Source organism: Sarcophilus harrisii, chromosome 3, assembly GCF_902635505.1.
Source record: "Sarcophilus harrisii chromosome 3, mSarHar1.11, whole genome shotgun sequence".
In the NCBI taxonomy this organism is placed as follows: domain Eukaryota; kingdom Metazoa; phylum Chordata; class Mammalia; order Dasyuromorphia; family Dasyuridae; genus Sarcophilus; species Sarcophilus harrisii.
The window spans coordinates 320,144,012-320,160,344 of NC_045428.1; the positions used below are offsets into that span (position 1 = coordinate 320,144,012).

At 32.4% G+C, this 16,333-nt stretch overlaps 1 protein-coding gene across 1 annotated transcript in view; it reads left to right on the plus strand.

The window, feature by feature from the left end:
* Positions 1-16,333, plus strand: part of MAP3K2 (mitogen-activated protein kinase kinase kinase 2) — a 110,517-nt gene that overhangs the window by 51,963 nt on the left and 42,221 nt on the right. Inside the window, exons 3-6 of the mRNA XM_031959868.1 lie at positions 4,856-4,971; positions 5,934-5,974; positions 7,656-7,755; positions 14,797-14,910. Of these exons, the coding sequence (XP_031815728.1) occupies positions 4,856-4,971; positions 5,934-5,974; positions 7,656-7,755; positions 14,797-14,910 (371 nt within the window). The remainder of the gene's footprint in view (positions 1-4,855; positions 4,972-5,933; positions 5,975-7,655; positions 7,756-14,796; positions 14,911-16,333) is intronic.

Sequence of the window (16,333 nt, forward strand, 5' to 3'; positions counted from 1 at the left end):
TACTGAAATGCCAATGTTTTGGTATAAATTTTAAAAAGTTTGTAACTACTGCATCAGATTAGGAAGCAGGCAGCCTTTTCACAATCTATTGCTACTTTTACTCAGTGTTTTTATATAAATCATGTTGTGCTTTTCCTTATTGGTGTAATGCCAGAGAAACTGAGGCAAGATAGAGATTAGAGAGTATTTAATAATTTATTTAAAAGGGAGAAATTTACTGGGACCAAATGGATCCATGGTTTGGTCCCAGGGCTGAATGAGACTATCGTCTCCAAGAATCCAGCAAACAATGTGAGTTCTCAATGATCTATATACACATGGCTCAGACTTAGGGGTTTATTGTCCTGACAGTTTCCCTAATTATAAACTGAAGCAGAACAATTAGAGAAACTGAGTCAGGACTGGGTCAGGATAATTAGGGAAACTGAGTCAGGACAATAAAAGAGAACTGTGGCATAACATTCCACACTCTTCTCTCTTCTGAATATTCAAATCATTGAATTACCTTCCTTTAGAAGGTCTTAGCACCATAATTTTTGACCCATCCTATGTAAAGCAAATAAACCAAAATAAAACTAGAAAAATGCAAGGACTTATAGCAAGGACAAGTCTCTCCCTGATAATCCCAGACTGCTGCTCTAGGAAACAGATTTCTGAGCAGGTTATGCAGTTAGACCAAGGCAGACAACCCCAAACTATTAGAGACCTGATATAAAAATACTGAAATACTAATTAAGGAACTGGGATAACAGGAGTGGAGAAACAGATCAGAGAGACTGCCAGTCCCAGGACAGGTGTCTGATTCCTGGTTGTAGCTAAATAATATTCTGATAAAAGATAACCAAAATAATCCCCAAAACTGAGTCTGCCAGGGCAATTCCAGCAGAATAAGGGATTTCAAAATTAAAACATAAAAAACAAAAAGGACTGTTTAAATAATTTCCAACTCAATCTGAACTAATGAGATAGGGGGCAGGGCAGAAGTGCCTAAGAAAAATACATCAGTTTTCCCAATTTCCTGACCAGTATTTCAACCAGTTTCTCCCTTTTTTTTTTTTTTCATGGAAAGGAATTATAAAATGACCATTCCTCATATAAATCCCAAGTATGAATGAAAATTCCTATATGTAACAGACTAGTACAGTAAGTTTACTAAAAATCCCTCAAACATACAGTAATAGTTACAGTTTTAACAAATCCCAGTTGTAACAAATCTTAAACACAGTAATACAGTTAAAATTTTAATAATAATTCAACCACTTTCCCACTCCCCGGTATCAGTCCAAATTATATCAGGAGCAAGCGATCTTCTCAAAAACTGCTTCCTGGATAGGTATGGCCATGCTGCCTGCTACCAAAGCTTCAGATGGGCTGATCCATGTCTCAGAAGCAAGTCAATACCTGTAATTTTGATCAAAATCTAGAACAAAAACACAAATCTAACAAGTAAAGGTTAGAACAGACAGATATAGAATGTGAATTGGCCAGCAGCTTCCCAATAAATAAAACGGCAGTTAGGCTTTTGTCTTCTCATTATTTAGAAACCTTTAAAAACCTGAATATCCACAGACACAAATATTCAGTAACATATAAATGATCAGACTAAATACTTATTTGCCCAAATATTTAGGATATAATGATTACATATAACCAGGTTGGAAACAGCAAGGTATGACATAATTGAATTGCATTAACAGTCTCTTATTGACCATTGCTCTGATCATAGAAATTAGTTACAGGAGGAAAAATGCAGGGACACAACCATAACATAAGCAGTTAAAACTTAACTTCAGCAAAACAGGATAAAATAGCTTTAATTCATTTTTACTCTAGTTAATTGTGCCACTAACTGTGGAGCTTTAAAACTCCCAAATAGCATTAATTATAAGCCCAAGGAATTTTACTTCTAATAACATATTCTGTTAATCAAAGTTTCAGATAAATCCTAAGCAGATATTTACCATAATCTTATATTTATAACAGTAAGAATTTGTCTCAGTATGTTCACTTCTTTCATATCTAAGTAGATGTTTCCATAAGTAAACATTATACATACAAATCAGTTTGCTTTTAAAAATGCCTAATACATAGACATATATTCCAAATTACATATTGTCCAAAACAGAAATATTTTCAAAAGGACAAAAATACATTATTTTCAGAGGCCCTTTAAATGACCTCAGGATGACTCAATACAATCAATTAAAATTTAGAATATCCTATAAAGAATATCCTAATACCACATAAAAAAAAAAATCCAAGAGGTTCTTAAAACTATTAAACTTTTAGAAATTCCATAACCTCATATTGATAACAGTAATAAATTTGTTTCAGTAAGTTCACATGTATTTAACAGAAACATTTTCAAAAGGACAAGGAAAAGCTATTATTTTCAGAAGCCCTTTAAATGATGGTCATAACCTCAGGATACAATCAATTAAACTTATACAGAATACCCAATTCTACAGAAAAGAATCTGAAAGATTCTTTAAAATATCCTTTAAACTTTTAGAAATAGCCCTACCAAATTATACATCAGTCAATTAGCTTAAAATGGGACCTGTCTCTTGAAATCATTTGCCAAAGCCAAGCTTCTGTAGAAAGAGACTAAAACACACTTGGGGGTGGGGTGGGGGGGAAATTCCACATGGCTGCCCTTCCCCCCAATCCACCTCCACAAAGGTAGGAGGAGGGAAGAGGAGCTAAACTTCACCCCAGGCTAATTAGGCACTCTGTTGCTGAAGTAGTAGAGAGCTGTGGGGGGTGAGTTTAATCTTCACCTTTGAAGACAAAAGATCCTTACCCCACCTAACCTTTAAAGTAGTGGAAAGTAGTGGGATGGGGGTGAGGATTTCACATGGCCGCTTTTTCCAGTAGACTTTTCCTAAGCTCCAACTTTGGCCAGAGTTGAAGCCTTTAGAAAAGTCAGACCTTTCTTTACCTAATTAGAGGCATGGGACCCCTTTCAGGTAAGTTAACAGAACTTCATTCCAACAAGTTCTTAAGATCTTACATTCAAGGATAACTAAATCTAGCCTGCATAGGCAACAGTAAAATTATTTCCTACAATTTAAAACTGCCCCAAAAAATACTCAGAACAAATCTGGCATGCAAAGGCAACAGTAAAATTATTTCCCATAATTTTAAAACCATCCTAAAATTCTGAATCAGATGTTTCTCCAGTCCGAGTTCAAAGCAGTTAGCATAAACTCCTTTTGTCTCCAGAGGCTTTATCTAGGCTAGCTCAATCCAAGCCACACCTGAATTTAAATTACCCGAGTGCCAGTTTTTAAGTTTAAAATCACAAGCAAATTTTATACTAATTCTCAAATTTCTTAATTTAGCAGAGCTCTGAACCAAACAAGTCACAAACAAGTCACACAGACAAACAAGTCACACAGAAAACACGGACATGACTGCGCAGTCAAAAACATTAACACACAGTTTTTAGCTAGATGGTGTCTTTAAAAAAAGACCCAGATTTATACTCTGCAATGCCCAGAGTTGTTCCAACTGGCACACAGAACCAGATGTTTCTTAGATACCAGGTAGTGCCCCTGCATCCAGAAAACCCTACTCTCAGAATTTATGCCTGTCAGCATTTCATTATTCTGAATATCCAGATGCTAGCACAGACAGAACAGAACAGGTCTTAAGACATCCAGACTTACTCTCCTGTGGCCAAAATGGAGTGTCCCACCATCAGGCTTCAGGTACAGTTGTGGCTGGAAACTGCTCTTTCCTGGAGGCTCTGGAAAAAAAATCCAGAGAGCCGGCCTCTCCAAGTAAAGAACCCAGATCCCCAGCCTCCCTGAGACCCAAAGATCTCTAATCTCCAATCCTGCTCATTTTCTAACATCTTGCTGGGGCCTCCAAAATGTAATGCCAGAGAAACTGAGGTAAGCTATAGTTTAGAGAATATTTAATAATTTATTTAAAAGGGAGAGATTTACTGGAACTAAATGGATCCATGATTTGGTCCCAGGGTTAAATGAGACTGTCCTCTCCAAGAATCTAGCAAACAATAAGTTCTCAATGACCTATATATACATGGCTCAGACTTGGGGTAGACTGAGACGGGGTGGAGTCAGGATGCTGAAAGCCGGAGTGGGACTCTGACAGGATGGGGGTGAGCCACCAGAGAGGGGGATTACATCATAGGGGGAGGAACCCCGGAGATGGGGAGAGGCATCTTGATAAGATGGTATGTAATGTTCCGATAGCTTGGGATGGGGAGAGGCATTCTGATATTCTAAAACATAAGATATTTTATCTTTATCAAATATTCTGATAAAGAAGGGAGGGGTGGTTTTGCAGGATTGAGCAGAAAATTATAAACTGAAGCAGAACAATTAGAGAAATTGAGTCAGGATTGGGTCAGGATAATTAGGGAAACTGAGTTAGGACAATAAAAGAGAACTGTGGCATAATACTCGCTCATGATTTCTATGTATGATAAGTATCCCTTTTTGATAGAAACTAACTTAGGCAGTGTGTGACACATAATAGGCATTTAATTAAGTGCTTGTTGATTGATTTCTTGATAGACAGTGCTACTTTGTTGACTTCATTACATATGTCTCTTTTGAAGTTAAACTCTTCATTGCTACATTTCAGTTTTTTAAAATTACCTATAAAAATAATTTACTGCTTGAACCCCAAGAATGATACTAAAACTTGTGTGATTATATTTTGAGTTTGTTATTAATTAATTGTGATTTTATTGGGCATTAGGCCATTATTCATTAACAGCCCATTCATTGAAATTGTGTATATTTTTTTAATCTTTATTTCATTTTTTTATCTTAATTTTTGTTGAAATGATATTTTCTGTATGTGATATTTTTAAAAACAGATGATCAGCAAGCCTTGAATTCAATAATGCAAGATCTGGCTGTCCTTCATAAGGCTAGTCGACCATTATCCCTACAGGAATCCAGAAAACCAAAATCTTCATCACCCAAAAAACAGGTATCTGTTTTCATCATATTATAAAAACAAATAAGGTAGCTTTGTAAATTGCTAATTTGATTTAATTTAAATTTTAAATTTAATTTTTTTGGTTTTGGTTATTTTGGTTATTTTGGAGTTTTGAGGGGAGAAAGGGGGCTTATTGTTTTAATGTGTTTTTGGTTTTGTTTTGTTTGTTCTTTGGAGAACAGATCTTTTATCTTGTCCAATTGTAAAGTATAGCAACCACTCACAGGCCTGATACCAGTATTAGTCAGCAACAAACTATTCTTGTTTTTCTGACCTGGGCTGGTTTGTCCTTCCTTACGCAGTTTGGTGGCCATGATACCAAACTTGAACACAGATACATGATCAACTATTAGCCCTACTGCCTCAGAACCACTAAACTCAAACAGTACAATATCCTAAGCTTCGAATTCCAGGTCTTTATCACCACATCTAGTCCTTTCAGTAGTTTTAAAGAAGACACACACACACAATAATGTCCAAATGTTTAATTCTAGTCCTACTTAAATTGGAGTCGTATATCCATTGATTTAAATCAAAACTTGTCTGTTGAGAATGTTTAGGAATATTCCTCATGATACTTATTTGCACAGAAAGCAGTGTAGAAAATTGATGTTTTGTTTTTAATTTAATATCTTGAGTTTCATTTAATGTGAAAATTTTTATTAAACTAAAATATACTCTCAGGGCAGTATTTTTTAACAATTAATTTTTTGAATCATTTAAATAAAGAATTATTTTGCTTCAGCTAACTAATTTCTGGAAATTTATGCCTTACAAATTTGAGTGATTTAATTGTATGGTATCTAACACAAAAAGAAAGAAGATAATATAAAATATTTTAGTGTTCTAAAATTAATAAAGGATTATTTATAGATGTTCATTTTTATCTAAGGAAAAAATTAGAATTATAATCAGAAGTCATAGCTTATTTATGATTTGTCTTTTCATTATAGAATGATGTTCGAGTCAAATTTGAGCATCGGGGTGAAAAAAGGTAAAGTAGAAAAAAGATAAACCATTTTAATGGGTTTTTTTTATTATTTATTCATTTAAACACATCTTTTAGGTGCCCCATTGAAGCCATTAATAATTTTTTTTGTAGTTATTGCTTAGTTGTTATCAATTATATCTAATTCTTTGTTTTTTTTTTTTTTTTTTAGCAAAGATACTGGAGTGGTATACAGTTAAGATTTTAATGTAGACTTTAATGTAGGCATAAAGCTAAAAATGTAATATTCTTTAATAACTTGTAATAAAGTGTAGAATAGGTATTCAAAACCCAATCTTTTGCAATATAAGCTGCAAAAGACAAAATGTTCATTTATTAATTTATCTTTAATTTGATTTAATATATTATTTCTATTTTGAAATAGTCAAAAAGTTTTAGGTAGACAGCTTAAAAACAATTATGTTTTGCTTGTTTAACTCCTCTTCTGTTCTAAATAAAAATAAAAAACACTTAGTATCTTATCTTTATATGGGCCTCTCCAGGATTGTATTTGAAGACCATTAATCATTCATTACTTGAAATAGTTAAATACTAAATAGATATTAACAAGTGCACATCCAAACAGCTTATAAACTGAGAATTGCTTTCCATTAGATCAGAACTAAATTCTCAAAATCTCTTTGGTCCTAAAGGTTCTTTAAAGTGAATTATTAAAACAATGTATATGAAACTCGGCTGTTTTGTTTTTTAAAGAAAAGAAGACAGATAACTTTTACTAATATTTTTCTTTGGGTCATAAATAAATCTGACATTTCAAAGGTAAGGAAAATTTCAACATTAATAGGATATTAGATGGTATTTTGAAATTGAGAAGGAAATCAGTTTTATTATTGTCTTTGCTAATTAAAGTAAGAAATACAATGTTAATTTTCTAAAACATATGTAAAGTGATGATCTATAATTTATCATTCAAATGTGTTTCACATGTTAAATAATTCAAGAGATAGCGAAAAATGTTAGTTCAGTCCAGTTGATTTAAATAATACCTTTTTTTTTTTTAAACAAACAATTGATACAATAAAGTCTATTAAAAACATTCTGGAGCCTTTTTTTTTTTTAAAGGAAATTTTACTCATAAAATTGACTTGAACTACATTTTTTGTATACATAAAAATTTTTGCTGAAAATCACCATTACTTCTGCTCATTTGAAAATTCTGTCATTACATTTCAATTGTTATTTATTTTTACATTATTTTAATACCCATCTATCAATTTGTATGCTCATCAGATAAGAAAAATGTTTTAAGAAAATGTAGGTAAATTATATCTAATTTGAACTGCCAATTTGTGTTAGTCAGTTGATTGTTTGCTTTATAGATTCTCTGAATTTTAGATCTGTTTAGTCATTTTGTGTGTAGGGTAGAAGAGACCTATAATTTCATAGGAATTGATTATAAATCCCTAGTATGAAAACCACCTCCATTGGTTAAATCAATGGATAATTCAAACACAATTTTAGCCTAAGTTACCGAGGGCATTAAAAATCCTGTGGCCACAAATCCACACAGCTAAGATATATCAGAAACAAAAGACTCAGATCTTCCTAATTTCAAGTGTAGCTCTGTGTAACACTTGCTCTCATTTAACCAATATACAACTATTATTGGAAAAGTAGATTTCTAGATATTAGTCTTGTAAAATCTTATCATTTTGTATTTTTACAGAATTCTTCAGTTTCCCAGACCACTTAGATTAGAAGAGCTGAGTTCTAAAGCCAAAATTGCTTTTGGACAGTCTATGGATCTACATTATACCAATAATGAGGTAACATAAAAGAACTTGTGTTTTCAATATTTAATACACATGTTAGGCATTTAATGAATCTTGAATAAATAATTGAATAATTTTATACTCTCTTAATTTGGATGAGAGTTTCAGACAGGATTGTTTTGCTTCTCAAGTATTCAAGGAATGTATGTGTATGCTATAGGAATAAGTAAACAAAATTAAATTTTGTACATTTTCTCAACTTATATTTTAGTTTCTTTTTATGTTTCTGATTTCTGGAAAGACTGACAAAGCCTGCAGTGAAAATTATGTAATAATAAACCTTATAGGAAGATAATGAATTTTATATATTTATTAGAAATTTTCCCTTATTTTCTTGCCATATATCTCCAACCTTTCCATGTGAAGTTCTTGTTCAGCTTCAATAATAATAATAATATACTTATTAGTCAGTAGAATTTATGTAGATAGATATATCTGTCTCTGTATCTCACAACTGAAATTTTCATTTCCTATTCTTAGTATTGGTCAAGATGTTATTTGGTTATGTCCATTTTCTTAATTTGGGCTAAAGATAATCAGAAGAGGAAGTCAGTCAATAAATATTTTTAAGTACCTACTATTTGGCAGGCATTGTGCTAAGCACTGGAAGTCAAGGAACAATCTCTGTTCTCAGAGAGCTCCCAGTCAAATAGCGGAGAAAACACTCAAACAACTTTGTGCAAACAAGATATATACAGAATAAGTAGGAAATTATCAACAGAGGCAAGCCATTAGAATTAAAAGGGATTATAAAAGACTTCCTATAGAAGATTTGAGGATTTTAAATGCCCTTTTGGTTGAGACTTAAAGGAAGCCAAGAAACAGATGAGGAAGGTAAGTAGGAAAATGGAGTTTCTTGTGCAAAGAACAGCAAAGAAACTAGTGGCATTGGACTGCAGAGTACATGGGGGACTAGAAAGTGTAAGACTAGAAAGGTAAAAAATGGAATGGGATAGATTACAAAAGATTTAGAATGCCAAATAAAAAATTATATTTGGTCTTGAAAGTGATGAGTTGTCCCTGGATTTTCTTAAGTAAGGGAATGACATAGTCAGACCTATACTTAGGAGTGATGAGAGATTTGTGGCAGGGAGACCAACCATCAGGTTATTTTATTAGTCCAGGAATGAGGTAATGAAGATGGTAGCAGTAACATGCAAGATATTACTAAGGTAAAAATCTACCAGACTTGACAGCAGATTGGATATGGAGAAGAGAGTAAAGAGTTGAGAATCACATCTACATTAGGAGGATGGTGACTGGGAGGTTGTTGTAATAGAAAAATAATAATAATACAGCAATTATTAATAATAGAATAGTAATAGAAAAGTTGGGAAGAGGAAAGAGTTTAGGGAAGGAAGTGCAATATTATGAGTTGTTTTGGACATGTTGAGTTTAAGGTGTCATCCCATTTAAGTTGTCCATTGGTCAATAGGAAGTCCTAGAATATGGACACTTAAATCAACAACTGATTTCTTCTTTCCCCATATGATTCTTTTCATTATCTTTCTCCAAATTTTCTATAGGGGATTTTTTTCTTAGTACTATAATATTGCTCTCATTCTTTTACTATTTCATGGCTACCAGTACTGCATGAAGGATGTATGCCTGGTCTCTCACTCTTGTTACAGGACCAGACAAGCTCTTTGTCCAGTTAAATGTCTGATAGCTTTCACACCACTTCTGGTTACATAAGTCACCTTTGGCAATATATTTTACATCAAACCATGAATCTTTTAGTATGTTGTCTTCATTGGTCTAATTTTTCTGAAATTGTCATTTTCATATTTAACAGTTATATACTATTATTGGAATAATATTGTTCTAAAAGATGGCCTTTTGTATTAAGAAATAATCAGGGATCCTTGAAACAGCTCTGCATCTTCCCAGTGTCCAAGATCAAGATAGATATCTATTTGTAGATTTTTCTCTCTCTCCCATCCACCCCTGCACTCTCTCTATTTCTCTATCTTTCTCTGCCTTTGTCTCTCCATCTCTCTTTCCCTGTAACTCAAGTACACTTTTTTCAATAAATATTCTGGGATTTTGCATTTTTTATAGCTCTCAAATCACTTATATGACTGTCATGATGTGTTGTAGAAGACCTTCTAAAATAAACTTGTTCCCTTTTCATATTTTAATTAAGGATATACCTGATTACCTGTATAAGCCAATATCAAAGATTTTATAAATATAAGAAAGTAGACATATGAATTGCTAGTTGTTAATGTTGTCTCGCTTGAGATATCTGATTTTTTTTCCTTTCTATGAGAATATATCCCTTTGAGATACATTTAAAATTAATCTTTAAATTATTGCCTCTACCATAGATTTCCTCTATGTATTTCATTAGATTTTGCTACTGTAATTATATATTCAAATATGACCTAAGAATATAAAAGTTTTATATTTTACCATAAATAAAACCTCTTAGGAAACATTCCTATATTAAGCTATATGTACCAGAAAGCAATAATACTGAAAATATTATTAGCCAGAACTATTATGATATAAATATATATATATATATATATGATGTAAAAAATATGAGTCAAGATTTCCATCACATTAAGCTAAATCTTACTCTTGTAGGATAAATGGATAATTAGGTGACAAACTTCCTACAACATAATATCCTTATTGGTGTGACATTTTAAAGCTTATGAATCACTTTTCTTCCAGCAGCTATGGAAAGTACAAATATTATCACAACCATTTTATAAATAATAAACTAAGACTGAGAAGTAAGGTAACCTGACCAAGGCCTCACAGCTTAGAAGTATCTGAGGCCAGCATTCAAACCCAGGCCTCTGAGTTCAACTTTAGCACTTATTTTTACTATACCAGGATATCTCTCATAGAACTCATATTTATACCACTTAAAATTCATGTTTTGAATAAATTTGAGCATAAACTTTTAAATGTTTCTTTTTGAATCTTTGGTATTATCTGGCAGTGTAATAATTCCATTACGGAAGGAAATGAGATTTGCATGATTTATAATTTCTTCCTTTTATTTGTAAGTGCTTACACTCTATCTATCTAATAATCCCTTATGTTCTTAATAGAGTTCACAAATATCAAGTTCACGAATCTAGTTTTTAGAGTCTACCTCAAGACTCTCTCACCCCCATAAAAATCAGGACATTTTCTGCCTATTGTCTGTGATTTATCAGACCATTGACAGTATTTTTGAAATTATATTGGAAAATTCTTTTAGTACATTGGGAGTTAACTTACTTGGATCTGAATATACAGATTCATTTAAAGTGGCAAGTGCTTTCTTTTGTGTTCCAATTTTTCCAGTTTCTCCTTGATGAAAAAATGGAAGTAATAATTGTATAATTGCTTGGCTTTACCTTTTTCCATTATCTTTTATCATGTGTTTTTTTTCCAAACCAAAGGCCTGTTCTTTTTTTATTCTTGCCTCTATCCTAGCCTTTTGTTTTCTATGGGGATTGATAGCATTTTTCTCATAATTCCTTCAGAGTTGTCTTGGATCATTGTGTTGCTAAGGATAACCAAGTCATTTATAACTGATCATCTTAAAATATTCCTGTTACTTTGTATTTTGCCTCAGTTCATGTCTTTCTGAGAGCTCATCATTTTTTTATAGCACATCATTTCTTCCAACACAATAGTATTCCGTGATAATTATATACCACAATTTAATAAACTGTTCCCCAGTTGGACATCTCCTCAATTTCCAATTCTTTGCTCCCAGAAAAGAACTGCCATAAAAACTTTTGTACATATAGGTCCTTTTTCTTTTTTTTTTTTCTTTTATCTCTTTTGGGATACAAGCCTAATAGTGGCATTGCTAGGTCAAAAGGTATGCATGGTTTTATAACCCTTTGGGCATAGTTCCAAATTACTCTATAGAACAATTGAATCAGTTCACCATTCTACCAATAATGTGCTAATGTCTCATTTTTCCTACATTCTCTCCACCATTTGTCATTTTCCTTTTCTGTCCTATCAGCCAATTTAATAAATATGAGATAGTACTTCAGAATTGCTCATTTACATTTTTCCAATCAGTAGTGAGCTAAAGCATTTTTTCATATGACTATAGATGGTTTTGATCACTTCATCTGAAGACTTCATATCTTTTGATCATTTGTCAATTGGGAAATGACTCTTAATTTATAAATTTGACTCTATTCTCTATGTTTGAAAAATGATAACCTTTTATTTTCTAGTCATTTTTCATAAGTCTTGATTTTTTTCTGAGCTTTAGCTTTCCTGATACTATTATTTTAAAGTTCTTCCATAAAATAGATTAAAATAGTATACATACAGAGGCTAGTAAGTAATTTACTTCCAGCAGTTGTTTGTTAGTATCACATTGCACTCTGATCAATAAGTAAGCAAGCTAAGGTCACATATTTGTTCCATTTTTAGTTTCATAGGACCAGAGCTGTAAGAATCTTTAGACTTTATCTGGTCCAGCCCCAGCTTTCATTTTACAGTTGAGTAAACTAAAGTCTAAAATAGCTAAAGTGATTTACCCAGAATCACAAAAGTAGGTAGTGGCAAAGCTAGAATTCAAACCAAGATCCTCTGATTAAATCCAGTGAACCTGGACCATCTAATGCCTCATTTCTCCCAGCTACTAGTGTCTTCCTCAATAAATACCTTGTTTTTGTTGTTGCTGTTGTTGCTGTTGTTGTTGTTGTTGTTGTTGTTGTTTTGCTGAGGCAATTGGGATTAAGTGATTTGCCCAGGGTCACACAGCTAGGAAGTGTTGTATCTGAGGTCAGAGTTGAACTCGGGTCCTCCTGACTTCAAGGCTGATGCTCTAATCCACTGCTCCACCTAATTGCTCCAGTACCTTGTATTTAATCTTATATTTAATTTTTTTTCTTTACTCAGTATGTGTTTAATATACACACACACATTTCTCATAATAGATTATAAACTCTTCAAGAGGATTGATCCACTGGTTTTTGTGTCTCTTTGTGTCTTCACTGTTTCTTTGTGTGCTTGGCCATAGTAGTCACTTAAGTGTTCATTTAATGATTGTCACGAAAACAGATCATTAATCAGGAGGCAAGTTGGGTAAAAGTATGTATAATTCTTGAAAAATCATCATTATTATTACTATTAGAAAAGTATTTTAATCACATGCCCTAGAGTCATAGATTAATTGAATTCTCATGTTTGAAAGACTGAATTTTTGTGGATGTGATTCTTTTGTTAATAAAACCTAGTTACTCTATTTGAAGCTGTCTACTTTATTTAAAATTAAGTAAACCCTAAATAATTGACTTTAAAATAAACTTTAAAACTCTTGAACTGAGACAGCCAATAATCTCATGTTGTCATTCAGTATTATTTTGAAATAGTATAGACTAATAGATGTTTATAATGACAACCATAAGGCACAGTAACATTGAGAAATGTCTTCTGAACCAATATGTTTTTAATCACTAAAGCATAAATCAAATTCATTAGTTTTACCATTAAATGTATTTTTTACATTATTTTAAAATTATAAGTTCATGCAAATATATTGGGAAAATATCAACATTTTAAAAAATTTATTGTCTTTTTAGTAGACAACTTTATTGAAACTTTTTCGTGGACAATAAAACAGAAAACTTTTTTTGTGTGTGTGTGGCCAGTTCTCATTTTTAGTGTGTAAAGAAGGGAAAAGTTTCTATCCTTAAGACTGGATTCCATACTTAGCTTCCGTTCCAAAAAAGTTTGTGTTTTTTATTAGTCACTTCTATACTAATATAACAGAAAATCTGATTGTTTTCATGGATGAGATTGAAATGTTCTCAACAAACAGGAAAGAAAAATATTCTATGATTTATTTAAAATAATTTCAGCAAGGTGGGGATTGTTCTCTATTCTTTGTCTAAATTCTAGGAAAACTTAGAAACAGGAGGTATTTAAACAAAACAAAAACAAAAAACCCTACCACATCAGAAGTATGACCATTTATCCAAACCACTATTCTAGAAACCTCTCCCAGAGGTGTCAGGTATTCAAGTTATTAGCAAACTAGAGTCAATTAGTATTTCAGCACTATAGGTTAGTTTTGTTTGGTGGTGGTTTCTTTTTCCTCCCTAAAGAGCAAGAGTGTCTTAGAGAAGTAAATAAACCTTTGTACATTTTTGGGAAAAAGACGATAAGTCATATTTCTAGGAGGCTATGTGATATAATGGAAAATTAACTTTGAATCAAAAGACCTATTTTCAAATCTGACCCGGCTTTCCACCTGTGCAACTTTAAAGTCATTTAACTCCTTGGTCTTCAGTTTACTCATTGGTAAAATAAAAGGATTAGACTAGATGGCCTCTAATATCCCTTTCAGCTCTAAATCTGTTGTTCTATGATTCTTGGGGGTGGGGGGGTGGGGTGGAGACTTTTCTTATAAAACTGCTCAAAATATTTATCATTTCTTTGGATTATTTTTTCTATGTTTAAAATGTCATCAAACCGTTAGTATTGACATCTAGAAGAAACAACAGAACTAATGTCTGCATAAAATATTACTCCAATTTGGAAGGAAAATCATGAAAATATTCCATTTATAACGGTCATATTCGTTCTGTTTATAACTAAACAGTTATAGTCTTTCTTAGAGAAAAATTGTAAAAATAGTTATTAAAATGTAATATGATAGTATTAAAAAAACATTCCCAGATAAGTTGTTTTTAACTGTGTTCTGCCATAATTGGAAGTAAGCCAGATTATGATGGTAGTTTTTAGGCAGTTGTGTAGAAATATAAGAAATATCTGGATTTTTCACTTTTTAAAATTTTCCTAAATATCTATACTGTATTGGCAAAATTCACTTTAATAGGATTTTTTCACTTCGTGTGTTTGTACTTCTAGTGCCTAGCACTTAAACTTGATGTTTGATAAATTTCTTGTTGATTGATTGAAGGCATGAAAATTTGAACTGTGAATAAGTATGTCGATGACAATCAGATGGATTGACCTGCCAGTGTTGCAGGTTCTGCATGATGCCAGAAGCATTTTATTTTTAATTGAAACATCTTCTATTTAAAACTTGTCTAGCTGGTGATTCCATTAACTACACAGGATGATTTGGACAAAGCTGTAGAACTATTAGATCGCAGCATTCACATGAAAAGTCTCAAGATATTACTTGTAATACATGGTCATATACAGGTATGTATGTATTTGTGTCCTTTATTCATTCTAGGAATTAACAGTCAGTTTCAATACTTTTACCCATGCCATATAGTTAAGAAAAGTAGTAAACAATTAGTGTCACATCTGTAATATAATTGAATGTAAATTTGTTGTAAATGGGACTTTTATGGTTATATATTTATATATTCTTAAAGAATATGACAAATTAAATATAAGAATAATATATTTTAGGTATGAGTCTTTTTTTAATGACATTTAAGAAACAGGTAACGTGAAGTAAGATTTAAAAGATCTCATGAAGCATGTGTAGAGGCTGAAGGATGTATGAGTACATTGAAGAATATGACAAGTAGAAAGATTTCTGGATTTGGACTCAGAATATCAGAGTTTAAGTTCTTAACTGCTATTTTGCTACTTCTGTAAACTCATACAAGTAACTTCTCTGAGACTCAATTCCTACCTGTGAAATGGGACTAATACTACTTGAACTAGTGAACTTGACTGATATATTGTGTCAGTGAAATGAGAGAAGGTATATAAAGTACTTTGTAAATTTTAAAATGCTACATTAATGTAAGCTATATAAACGGTAAAATTTTTCTTAAATAATTGAAGAATCAATCAGTGATGGTACTTCTGCATCCACTCTTTATATTTATAGTCGTTATGGATTTCTGTGATCAGAAATTTCATTACCTGATAAAAATGGTCGAGTGATGATTATTCTCCTGTTAACTGGAGGGAGACCAGACCATTATCTAGTAGTAAATAGAAAATCTGCTTTAATCATCAAATATTTGCAAGTGCCTACTATGTATCAGGCACTGTGCTAATTAGATACAAAATCAAAAAATAATCTCTACTATTAGAGGAGCCTCCCAGTCTCATGAAGGAGATATTAGGTAAGCAACTGTGTACAAACCAGCTATTGACCAAATAAATCAGAAATAATCAAGAGAGAAGACACTAAAATTAAAGGGGATCTGGAAAGGCTTCCTGTAAAAGAAAAATTCTTAAACCCCTATATGGTGTTGCATAACTGAATGTGGGGGGGGGGGCGGTCATGAAATTATGATTTATTTTCAGTAAATGTTTGATTTGCATACCTATTTTATATACTTATATACCTGGATAACATAAAAATTTCTTAGGTAAAAGGGTTCATGAGTGGAAGCACCTCCACGTGAGATTTAAGTGGAGTTTGAGGGAAGGCAGGAAGCAGAGATACATAGAGCATTTCAGGTATTGGAGACAACCAGTGGAAATGCCTAGAATAGAGAAGTGGAGTTTCTTGTGCAAAGAAACTGCAAGGTGACCACTGTCATTAGATTACAGAGTACATGAGGTTCTGTAAAGTGTTTGAAGACTGGGGGAGGAAACATAAAGGGCTTTAAGATCCAAACAGGGTTTTTATATATGATTCTAGAAGAGATGGGGT